This window comes from Enhydra lutris, unplaced genomic scaffold, assembly GCF_002288905.1.
Source record: "Enhydra lutris kenyoni isolate GAN:26980312 unplaced genomic scaffold, ASM228890v2 scaffoldscaffold1, whole genome shotgun sequence".
Lineage (NCBI taxonomy): Eukaryota > Metazoa > Chordata > Mammalia > Carnivora > Mustelidae > Enhydra > Enhydra lutris.
Window position 1 is genome coordinate 10,255,331 of NW_019154085.1, and position 12,060 is coordinate 10,267,390.

The following is a 12,060-nucleotide window of genomic DNA, read 5'->3' on the forward strand; positions in this document are numbered from 1 at the left end:
CGTGCCCAAGAAATCAAGAAGGAGGAATGATCAGAGGTGTCAGCTGCTGAGTTGGGAGTGAATGAGGACAGAAGATGGACCAGGGTGTAGTTGATGAGGCCAAGGTTAAACTTGAAGTTCTTGATTGAGTCTTGCTTGAGTCAAAGCAATGAGTGTGGGCTAATTTTTTAAAGGAGGATTAGTGGCCAGTAGAATATTTTGTTATTGTTTCTGTTTGCTTACTTTAAAATAAGAAGTGTAGGGAGAAGGGAAAAAGTCAGGAGAGAGGTAGAGATTTGGGATTAAAAAAGAAGGGGTCATTAGGAATGGATTCCTGAGGGAAGTAGTGGAGGTGGGATTGAACGTCTAGGTAGAAGAGGTAGCCATAGCAAAGATGACACTTCCTTTCAAGGTTATTAGAAAGAGGGTATGGTGTTTTTGGATGAAGGAAGTATATTCCTTTTATGATCAACACTGAGGAGATATTTAGTATTATACTGCAAAGAAAACTGGCCACAAATCAATAAAGAGGTTTTTTTTCTTTAAATCAAAGAATATGTTCTCTACTGAAAGCAAAACCAAAAGAAATAAGAGTTAAGATGTCAGTCAAGATATCATCAAAGGAAATTATCAATCCTATTACTTTTTTGAGTTTTTCTTAAAAAGGATAAATTTGAATCTTGTTGAAATGGATTGATTATGGGCATGCCCTCATGTTTTTCCTGACAGGCTGGGCCAGGTGACTTTGAAAATGCCGTATTTCAGGCTCAAAAGATAGCATGTATGTGAAGGCATGCATTCTCTCAAGGAATATGGCCAGGCCAGACAAAATCAGAGGGGTGCTATTTTTTCATGAAAGTAAGTGGATACCAGGTAACTGGGGGTTTAATTCCAGCACCATCATTAATTCTATTTTTTAGACGAGAATCTTAATTCCTGTAAGATTTCACTTCACTTCACTTCACGTCTCCCTCCCTCCCTTCCTTCCCTCCTTCCTTCCAAAATTAAGGGGGTTGTCATGATACCTAAGATTCTTTTGGTCTTAAAATTAAATGATTATAAAAATGTATATTATATTACCTATTTTGCTTATGATAAAGTCACAAAATGTGTCCATTATTTATGAATGTCTCCCTTGCTTGAGTTTCATAAAAACATTTTGTCTACTACTTAGCTATTGCAACATATGACAACTTTTCAAAGTATAATAAAACTCAGTTGATGTTACATGCATAGATTCTAAGCTTAGTAAAGACTAAATCAGATGGCCCTCATATTAAATCTTTCTCTGCTTGTAAATTTTATTCACTTGGAAGCTGCAATAAGTCAGGCTACTGTTAGGGATTTAGTAAATTGTTACTCACTAACCTTCCACTTCCTCTTGGGAGTTGAAAGCATTAATGCAGTTAAAATGTGTGACTCAGTCTAGACCTTCATGGATATCTACTTTTATGGTTTTGAGGGTCAATTTAACCCTCCAAATAACTTACTTTAAACTGCCACTTTAGGCAGAAAATATGAGTAACTCAATTTTGTTTGGTTGAATTAATTATCATATTTCATTCATCCATTTGGGCAGACTTCCCTGCTAGACTCTGAGTTCCATGGAGATAGAAATATGTCTGTTTTTGCTCCTTAATGCCTCACACCCTTTATACTTGCCACAGTGCTTACACATAGTGTCTGCTCAGTAGATAATTATTAAATGAATGTATGATTTTACTCCTATTGAGTTGTTAGGCATTAAAAATATGTGATTCAATATTCTTTTCTATTGGAAAATATGTAATCATAAACCACTTTATATTGTCAGTGATTGTAGAAAACTACAATCTGTTCAACAGCATTTAACTATGAAAAATGTCTTACCCAATATTTTTATGTCCACTTTGGCTTCTGCCTTGAATTCCCTTCAGAATATTCTGACAGACAAAACATAGAATAGCCAGGTGAAATGGGACAACGCTTACCGAGAGGAGAAGAGCTGCTGGATATCAAGAAGTGTTGATTTGTCTAATGGATGCCTTTCTTCAGTCACTTCTTCAGAAGGGCCCCAATCCCCTGTTATCCTGATCACAACTTCTTTACCAATTTTCTTCCCTCTTCTTCAGGTACAGGTTTTTCTTTTCTCCATCTCTCCAAAAGTTTCTTGTTTCCCCTACTTCATTGAGTATGTTAAGTATTTCTTGGACATTTTTGTTTCCTACCCAAAGATAAAGGGCAGGAACCACCATTTCAGGGTTATTGCCTACAACCTCTGTTGAATTGGTGGCTCTGAAACATGACCCATTTCTCATTCTTGCCAGTGGTGCTGGAACCCTTTAGAGGGAGGACCAGACCTCTACTCTCTTTGGGCCGCCCAAATCCAAGCTGCTAACTTCATTGATGTGTTCAGTTGTCCTTTAGCTCACTACTAGGTGATTCTCCGTTCTGATTCTTCTTGCTGTTGTTCTGGTACCACTTGCCTTGAAGATGCAGTTACTTGGTGGGAAAGAGGTGTTCATGAATGTGATCTGGGACTTAAAGAATGTGTGTACATTTATTTAACAATTGTTTATTTGTCACCCATGGGGTGCCAAGCATGTTATATGACTGAAATAATTATGAAGTAGGTGACTCTAGAAGTAGTCTAGCTAGAGTGGATGGGGGTGGTAGCAGACATTATCCTTCCATATTCTGTCTCTTGTGGCCAAGGCCATGGTTCCCCACTATTGCCAGTATCCCTCTGTATGTTGTCCTTCCAATGGGCTGGTTTAGGGACTTCTAACTACCACTTTTCTATGTTTATTTTGTGACAGATGATTCAAGAGAGCCGGTTTCTCATAGAAATGGCAGATACAGTCCAGGAAAAGATTGTGCAGTGTCAGAAAGCAGGTAACCCCCTACTTCTGCCCCATTTTGTTTAGAAACTTAATGATAATTTGTAGTAGTTTTTAAAGTTTCTGTTTCTGCCCTTAAAATTGAAATATTTTGTGCCATACTTTAACTATTCTTTTGAGTTAAACTGAAGTCTTTGTTTAGTACAGAAGAAATTGAGGTGATAGTAGGTTGGTGTATGTACACAGAGGGGAGTGTCTAAAGATATCTAGAGAGGGGATCTGTTCTGAATCTACTTGAAAGTCTGCCAAAACCCTTTACTACATGTTGTCCCTTAAGAACCACCTCATTTTTATAATTTGAGCCATAATCCTATTAATCTCCTAGGCTTTTGCCTCACTTAGTAGTCATTATTTTAGATTTGTTCTTTCTTTAAGGATGGGACAGGTCACATATCTGTGAGGGTACCCCTCCGTTTATCTGTATTCACTTTCATCTACATGCTACACTCTTATCTTTCTTAGACTTACGTTTTCCTTGATGTCCATGCACAATGGTTATGATGACGAAGACGACAGTAACGACAATTGCTTGATATATTTGCATATGAGATACTGTGCATACACACACTGTTACTTCGTCCTTTTAACAATTCTGCAAGGTAATCGCCATTGTATCCAGCTTATAGATGAGGCATCTGAGATTCTGAGAGATTGAGTGAATCACTCAAGATTCCATATTAGCACAGGGTAGAGCTGACCTCTGAACCCAGACTCGACTTTAAAAAATGGTGCTTTTCCCTGACTGGTCCACAGACTTAAGTGTTTCTGTTGACAGAAAGCGCAAAAATAATACCAGTACCTATAGGATGGTTTTATATGCCAGACACTACTTTGAGAGCTTCGTATGTATTGACTTATTTAATCTTCACCCACAATCCCTTGAGGTAAGCTCTCTTGTTATCACCATTTCACTAGTGAGGAAACTGGATTGCAGAGCATTTCAAGGCCTTACTCACACTTATGTGGCTAGTAAGTAGTAGAACCAGAGTGTGAGTCCAGCCCCACAATCATGCTCTTAGCATACACTATATTTGTGGTGTTAACGCCGGAAAGATTAATGTGGTTTTTAGCTGCATTAGAAAAGTAGAGTAATTAGAACAAGGAGGTGGCGGTAAATCTCTACCCTGTGTGGGCTGCTTCAAGTGCACTTTGAGTATGATATTACTGGATGCAGGTCCCTACAAGCTCAACTCCAGGAAGCTGTGCAATGTGGAGGCTCTGCCCGGATGTCATCTTTAAAGAAGAGACATTGTTAGTAAAGCTGAAACAGGCTAAAATGTTTAATCTGGAGGAGAAAAGACTCTAGTGGATTTTATCGAGTATCTTTCTTCAAAGATTTAAAGGGTTGCACAATGGAAAAGAGATTAGACTTAGCTGGTCTGGGTCTAGCTAACACCAAGGAGTAAAGATTTCAGGGAAACAGACTTTGGCTTGCAATCAGTCATAGCTTTCCAAAGATGGCGTAAGCTGTCCGGAAGAAAGTGTGATTCTCAACTCTGAGGATGGTGATATTTTTTTTAGTAGTCAAGCTTGAGAAATGGTTGAGCTAAAAATAACTTTAAGGCCATTCCCAAATCTGCAGTATTTAGTTGTTTCCAGAAATGCTATTTATAAAACATCTTTTTATTTTTACTCAACATTTATTTATTAACATCATTATCCATATGGACTCCAGGGTCTACTGTCAAACCATATGGGTGGCTTATAAGGAAAAGTAAAATAAGTGCATCTGTCACATATGGTTAGCCATCACACATTGTCATACATTATACCATTTCACATAAAAACCAGGTAGAAGACAAACAAGACACATTTAATCTACTAGAAGAATTTGGTTCTTAACCTCCTTCTTATGTCTTTATCTGGTGGTTCCTGGCTGTTCAAAATGTAATTTGGTCTAATGCATTGGTTATTGTTAGTTTGCCCCTAAGGATAGCCACTGGAGGAGATGAACAGAATGGGAATGAACATTTAATTCAGGGTTTTCAAAACTATGAGAGGAAAGGAATGGGAAATTTTTCGTTATAAGATGCCCATTTTTCTGAAATTTATAGTAAGAATTCTTATATGTTCTTTTTTTCAAAGGGATGGAATTCCATGAGGAACTTCATAATCTAGGGTCAAAAGAAGGCTTGAAAGGAAGAAAACTCAACAAGGCAACTGAGAGCTTTGCTTGGAACATTACAGTATTGAAGGTAAATGAAATTCTCAGGTGCCTCTTTGCCTTTATTTTTTTCCTGCTCATCTCTTGAATGTGTAGAAAAGCATCAGTGGTTAAATACAGTGATTGGAATTTTCAAGTAATGTGTGGCCTAATCACCAGGTTCATGCTCTAAGGGATGGGGAGATTGATACACTTTTTGCCGTAATAGAGCAAATGAGGGTTGTGGTGGAAACAGAGGACAGCGCGACCTAATTCCACCAGCCCGTGTTTTTACTCAAATGAACGCTTCTCCTCAAGTCAATGATAGCTGTTCTTGTTTGTGGAAAGAATAACGCCAAATGTTGTGGGACAAGGATCCAGCACGAGTGATTTGGAAGAGCTTTAAACTACACAATATCTGGAGCCATTTAGGATTATTTTATTTTAAGAAGAGTCTCTATAAATACATTTATTTTTACAAATAGCTTTGGAAGTCAGTTTCTGGAGATTATGATTTGCTCTTCTGAAAATTGATTTTAGGATTTTGAAATAAAGATGCCACTTTTCATATTTTCTTATGTGAAAAGAGAGATAATTTAGGCAGTTGGAATAATTTATTCCTGACAGCGTGATGGGAAGAAAACAGCCACGAACAAAATTACTCATTGCTGAAGTTTAAAGACCTACTATGTCCCACATACTGTTTTACAGGCTTTATATAAATTAACATTTTAATACACACAACCCAATACTATTGTTATTATTTTTTAAAGATTTTATTTGTTTGAGAGGGAGAGAGAGAGCATACACACATGAGTTGGGAGGGAGGGGCAAAGGGAGAGGGAGAAGCAGACTCCTTCTTAGAGATCCCCTGCCCCTGCCAATGCCAGCTCAATCCCAGGATCCTGGGATCATCACCTGAGTGGAAGGCAGGTGCTTAAACAACTGAGCCACCCAGGCGCCCCCCAATACTATTATTAGTCTCATTTTACAGGTGAGAAAATGGAGGCATTAAAAACTTAGGTATATTACCCAAGACCATGGTGCTAGTGAATGATGGTGGTGGAGTTTGAACCCAGGCAGTCTAGTGCCAAAGAGCTATGCTGAACTTGCTCTGCTGAGAAATATGTTTAAATGAAAGTGCTAGATAAACTGAAAGATATATCACAAATGTTTATTAAAAATTCAGTTCACAAGTATTTGTTAACCTCCCACTATGTACTGGGCTCTGTGCTAAGCATTGAGGATCCACAGAGAACAGAAGAGGTACCATCCCTGACCTCATGAGTTGAAGTCTGAGGCCAGGGAGTAGGGTGGTGGAAAATAGGCATCATCTCTTTTAATGAGTAGAGAGGAGCGTTAATATAAGGAAGAGCTTATTTTCTAATATTAGAGTACGACTCGACAGCGTGCATGCTGATACAAACACTTTCTGGTCAGCAAATACTTATGTGGGCTTGTTAATGTGCCGGTCACTGAGAAAGGTGCTATGGATAGAAATATCCAGAGTAACACTGGAACCTCGAGGACTAGTCTACCAAGGGACACAGACATATAACTAAAAATAGCCTTCAGTTACTCAGTAAGTAATATGTGACAAGCACTCATGGCTAAGCAGTTTATATACATTTCCCCTTTTCTCTTTGCAAGGATGGGCTGACCTTGCAGCGACTCACTCTGACCCTGGTGTGACTCTCCCCATCTCACAGATGAGGAAACTGAGGCTAAGTGAGGTTTAAATTTCTTGCCTTCAGCCAGTAAGTGGCAAAGCTGAGATTTCAACTCATGCCATGGTTCTACACTACACTGTCCTCCTGCCTCCTGTAAAACTCAGCCCATGTGATTGAGTCTAGTCAGCCTAGTCTGGGGGTGAGGCCGACTCCACGTTCAGATTACCTTACAGCTGTGAAAATTTAGCCAAGTTATGGGATCCCTCTGACGGTTGACGATAATATTAGGGTGACAATAATATTAACACTCAGGGTTTGGTGACAGTTAAATGAGGTAGTACATACAAATCTGAGTCACCGTGCTTAAAACATAGGCACTCTCTTTACACACCCACATACGCTATTACTTTTGGCAGGTGACGATGACCATTGGAGGAACAAGTTTGTTGTTTTTCTTATCTTCTTTAATAAATTTTTAAGTCAACTAATTTTTAAATTGAGATATAATTTCTCGTTTCTTTATTAACCTATGACTTAAGGTCATTCACTCTTTTCTGAGGTTGGTTTCTGTGTTGGTTTGGTTTAGCAACAGAGAAGGATTGCTAGATGGGGCTGAGCAAATGCTGTACATGACATGCTAAGACAGACCTTTTGAAACATGACCAATATTCTACTGTTACAGTTTGTGAACTAACTGCTGGTATTTCAGCTTGAGTGCTAAGAACTTAAGTAAGAAGAGTGAATTTTCCTCAACTTTTAATATTTCCTTTTCCTTATTGCATTTTGTGGGCTTGTTAATCAGGGGCTCTCTCCACAAGTGCTGAACAAATGACCTTCTTAGAATTTGGCTTTTTTTTCTTTTTTTTTTTTTTTTTTTTTTTTTTTTTTTGAGTGAGAGAGAGAGTGAGGACAGGGACAGAGAGAGAGAGAGAGAGAGAGAGAGAGAATCCCAAGCAGGCTCCATGCCCAGTGTGGAGCCTGACATTGGGCTTGATCTCATGACCCTGAGATCATGACCTGAGCCAAAATCCAGTCAGATGCTTCACCAACTGAGCCACCCAGGGGCCCCTGGAATTTTAATTTTTAGCTGAGGGACAGAGGCTGGGCTCTTTGGGCGGCTCTTTAGTCTAATGGTGCTTCTCTGAGAAGATCCTTCTGACACTCTCCCTTTATTTCTTGTATCTTAATTCCTACTTTGTTCTCTAGCCTTCCTATTGATTTTCCAAGCTCCTAACATCTTCCAGTAAATGCCCTTTTTCTTAAGTTTTCTAGGTTCAGTTTATGTTGCTTACAACTGGTTGAATGAGTAATATCCAAACTCATAAGACATACTCACTGAATTACTAGGCTATGGCAGAGACCACTATAAAATTGTGCATTGCCAACTGGAAGGGTTTCCTTATATACAGTTTATATAAGTACTCTCCACTGTTTAGGGGAAGGGAGTGAGGAATTATTAACATTGTTTGAATATGTGGGTTCACGTAGCTAAACATACTTAATTCCAATGTACGTTCCCACAAGTAAGGGAGAGGCTAGAAAATATGACAGATGTGCCCACAGGGAAATGGTGGGTTAGAGCAAGAAATGGTGGAAGGGGGGACTGACTTTCAAACAAACTGAGCTGAGACTAAAAAATAAATTCTTTAATTTATGTTTCCTACAATTCAGTATTACATTGATCTGATATTAATACATGAAAGGGAAGCTAGAGAAAGACTTGCAGAGACAAAGATGAATAGCTCTATAATACAATAGATATGAATTACACTTAGTGTCCATGTTTTAAAAGCCAGAGATGACGACTTAGGATCCAGCAAGAAGGCTGAAATCAAGATGGTCCTAGAAGCTCCCATCCATGTATTTTTTTTTTTTCTCTTCCATTCATATTTTAGCACCATGCATGGGCTCAGATTAGGGACTTGCTTAACAGAACTTTTTGCATTTCCCCACACATTAGCCATATGCCAATAGCCAACTATAACATTTTCCTCTTATCCTTTTCTTTCTTTCTCATTGCTGAGCACAAACTTGAACTCCTTAAATAGCCATTGTGTTTATTTGGAGTGGTATGATGAAACATGTCTCAATGACTCAGTCTTCAGTATATTTCCCAGATAATCATTGGACCAAGATAGCTCCATTTCATCCTACCCTCACACATTAAGAGTTCCTCCCATCTGTCTTTTCTCTGTGCTGTCCTTCAGAAAAGAATTTTATTTGGTCATTAACATCATATTAAAATTTTACAATGGGAATTTTCCAAGTTCTTTAAGTCTTCCAGAAAAAGATGCTACAACTTCACTTACTTAGTTAACCTATTGTAGTAAGTTGTTATTAATTTTGGAAGTGTTTCACTCATGAGAGTTCTGAAAATCTTTTGGAAGAGAGATATGAATTTATACTGTGTCACTGATAAAACACAATGTGTTATAAAGTAGAATTCACTTAAAGTCTTGGATTCCATCCAGAGTGACTTGACTCCTCAAGTATAAAAAGAACTTCATTGTAAGGCAGTTACACAGCCTTAAAAACTGAAATTAGGAAGAACACACAAGGGGTGCGTGGGTGAGTCAATTGTTAAGCACATGCCTTCAGCTCAGGTCATAATCCCGGGGTCCTGGGATTGAGCCCCACATCAGGCTCTCTGCTCTGCAGGAAGCCTGCTTCTCTCTCTTCCACTCCCCCTGCGTGTGTTCCCTCTCTCACTGTGTCTCTGTGTCAAATAAATAAATGAAATCTTAAAAAAAAAAAGAATCCATGAGTAGCATTTTTAAAAAGATTTTATTTATTTATTTAAGAGAGAGCGCGCGTGAGAGAGAGAACATGAGAGGGGAGAAGGTCAGAGGGAGAAGCAGATTCCCCATGGAGCTGGGAGCCCGATCCTGGCACTCCGAGATCATGACCTGAGCCGAAGGCAGTCGCCCAACCAACTGAGCCATGCAGGCGCCCATGGGTAGCATTTTTAATGAGCTTTCCCAATATATATTTTTCTAACTTGGCCTGTTGGCAATTTTAAGGAACTAAATTCCATTATCTTATTTTTAAAAATTTGATGAAAAAAATCAATTTTAGCAGGCTAGAGATGTGTCAAGTAGAGATAAGTAAAAATAATATTGAAAAAATGTAACTAGTGAACATTTTATTGTAAAGGAAAAGTTATGACGGTAGGTGGTCACTAGAGCTTAGAAAGGAATAAAATATTAGGAAATGGCTAACTTCTTATTTGTTCATAAATTTCATTGATTACTAGTTGTATTAAATTATGAATGAATCATTACTTCATCAATGAGTACTTCTATTAATTGATATGTACTTCTACTTTCCCTAGATAGATTTCCAGCTTGTAATTTAATTCATTCCAGTGTGTGCCATTAAAAAAAAAACACAAGTTTCTTTTATGGATTTATGTTCATTAAATATGACTAATCTTTTTCTGCCCAACTTTTGGCTTTTTATTACTGTTTAAGCCTCTGCTTCTTTGGCTCTTATCTTGGCAACAGTTTCCTTTTCCTTGGGAAGAGCAGAGGCTGAGGCTTGTCACTTTTCCTCGGGTACCTGTGCTGCGTTGCTCATGCAGGCAGACTCTCTTATTTGGTCCCCAAATTTCAGGCCCCCACATCTCTGGGGGATCTTGCTGCATAAGGGAAATTAAATGGATGTCAGTGTGGTAATAACTTTCTAACAGAGCCTGCAGACCCGCTTGAAGGCTTTGCTCATTGTTGAGAGGTAGGAGAAGGACAGCAGGATGATGTGTTATTAAGAAGAGGTGTGAAGACGCTGAATGACCGTGGACATTTTTAATCATTCTTTATGATTCCGTGTGTACCAAGTCAGGATCTCCTGGCAGCCACAGTGACTGTGTCCCTGGAGGCTGCTCTGGGTTTATCTAAAGAAAGATCATGTCCAGTGTCCTCTGTGCTGTCTATGGAGAACTGCTCCAGTGGTGTTTCCGGCAGCGGCTGGCTGTTGGCTGCAGAAGCTGAAGAGAGGTTCGCTTTCCTCCTGAGGCAACTCTCTCACAAAAGAACCACCATTTACGAAGTCTAAAGAAACAGACCCCCAAGAATAACCGTGTATCAACAATAAACTCTTCTTATATTGATATTACTATGAATTGTTAAGAAACGTAAGGCAAAGTAGTTAAGAGTATAGACTCTGAATCCAGACACTCTAGCCGTGTGGCCTTGGAAAAATCTCCTTTTGCCTCTGTGCTTCTGAGTCCATTAAGATAGACTGTGCCGTGGAAACAAAACTCTGAAAACATCGGGGGCTTAAAACAATAGCTTATTTCTTTTATTTCCTTTTTCCTTTTTTTAAAAGATTTCATTTATTTATTTGACACAAAGAGAGCAATGGAGAGAGACTGAGAGCTGGCACAAGCAGGGGGAATGGCAGCCGGGGAGAAACAGGCTTCCCGCTGAGCAGGGAGTCCAATGTGGGGCTCGATCCCAGTACCCTGGGATCATTACCTGAGTTGAAGGCAGACGCTTAACTGACTGAGCCACCCAGGCGCCCCAATAATGGCGTACTTCTTGCTTGCACTGGATGTCCATCACAAGACATACAAGAAGCACGTATCACTTAGGAACTCGGGCTAATAGGAGCTCTGTCTAATGCTTCTACAATGCTGGAGGTAGGGCGGCACAGATTGGTTTTAAAGATTTCTGCCGAGTGGTGTCAGGTGCTCCTTCTACTTACACTTGACTGGCAAAAGCAAGCCACACGGTCAGGTCCGACTGCAGTGGAGCGGGGCAGGTATGTTTCCTCAAGGAGAGGGAACCTGGTGGCTCAGTCATTGGGTGTACACTTGACTGGCAAAAGCAAGCCACACGGTCAGGTCCGACTGCAGTGGAGCGGGGCAGGTATGTTTCCTCAAGGAGAGGGAACCTGGTGGCTCAGTCATTGGGTGTCCGCCTCTGGCTCAGGTCATGATCCCGGGGTCCTGGGATCGAGCCCTGCTTTGGACTCCCTGCTCAGCGGGAAGCCTGCTTCTCCCTCTCCCATTCCCCCTGCTTGTGTTCCCTCTCTTTCTGTCAAATAAATAAATAAAATCTTAAAAGAAAAAAGGAGAGGGAGCAGATTTTGGTGACTATAATGAGGTTCTTCAACAACACCCACCCACCTCATAGGGTTATGTGAGGACTAAAGAAGTTGATATATGTAAAGCGGTCTCCAGCATATAAAAAGTGCTGTGTAACTGTTATTTTTATTACTAATAACTAGCATTCACTGCTTACAATAGGCAGTTCAGTGATTTTCACACAACATCTTACATCATTTTCAGGAGAACCCTGTAAAGTTGCTGTTACTACACCCATTTTATAGATTTAAAAAACTGAGGCTGGAGACGTTAAGTAACATTCCCATTGGCATGTGGGAATTGAGC

General features: G+C 39.6%; 1 protein-coding gene across 1 annotated transcript in view; it reads left to right on the forward strand.

Annotated features, from left to right (window-relative positions):
- The window catches only part of LOC111141861 (phospholipase C like 1 (inactive)), a 355,744-nt gene that overhangs the window by 292,588 nt on the left and 51,096 nt on the right, over nucleotides 1–12,060 (forward strand). The window contains exons 4-5 of the mRNA XM_022494707.1: nucleotides 2,778–2,853; nucleotides 4,944–5,053. Of these exons, the coding sequence (XP_022350415.1) occupies nucleotides 2,778–2,853; nucleotides 4,944–5,053 (186 nt within the window). The remainder of the gene's footprint in view (nucleotides 1–2,777; nucleotides 2,854–4,943; nucleotides 5,054–12,060) is intronic.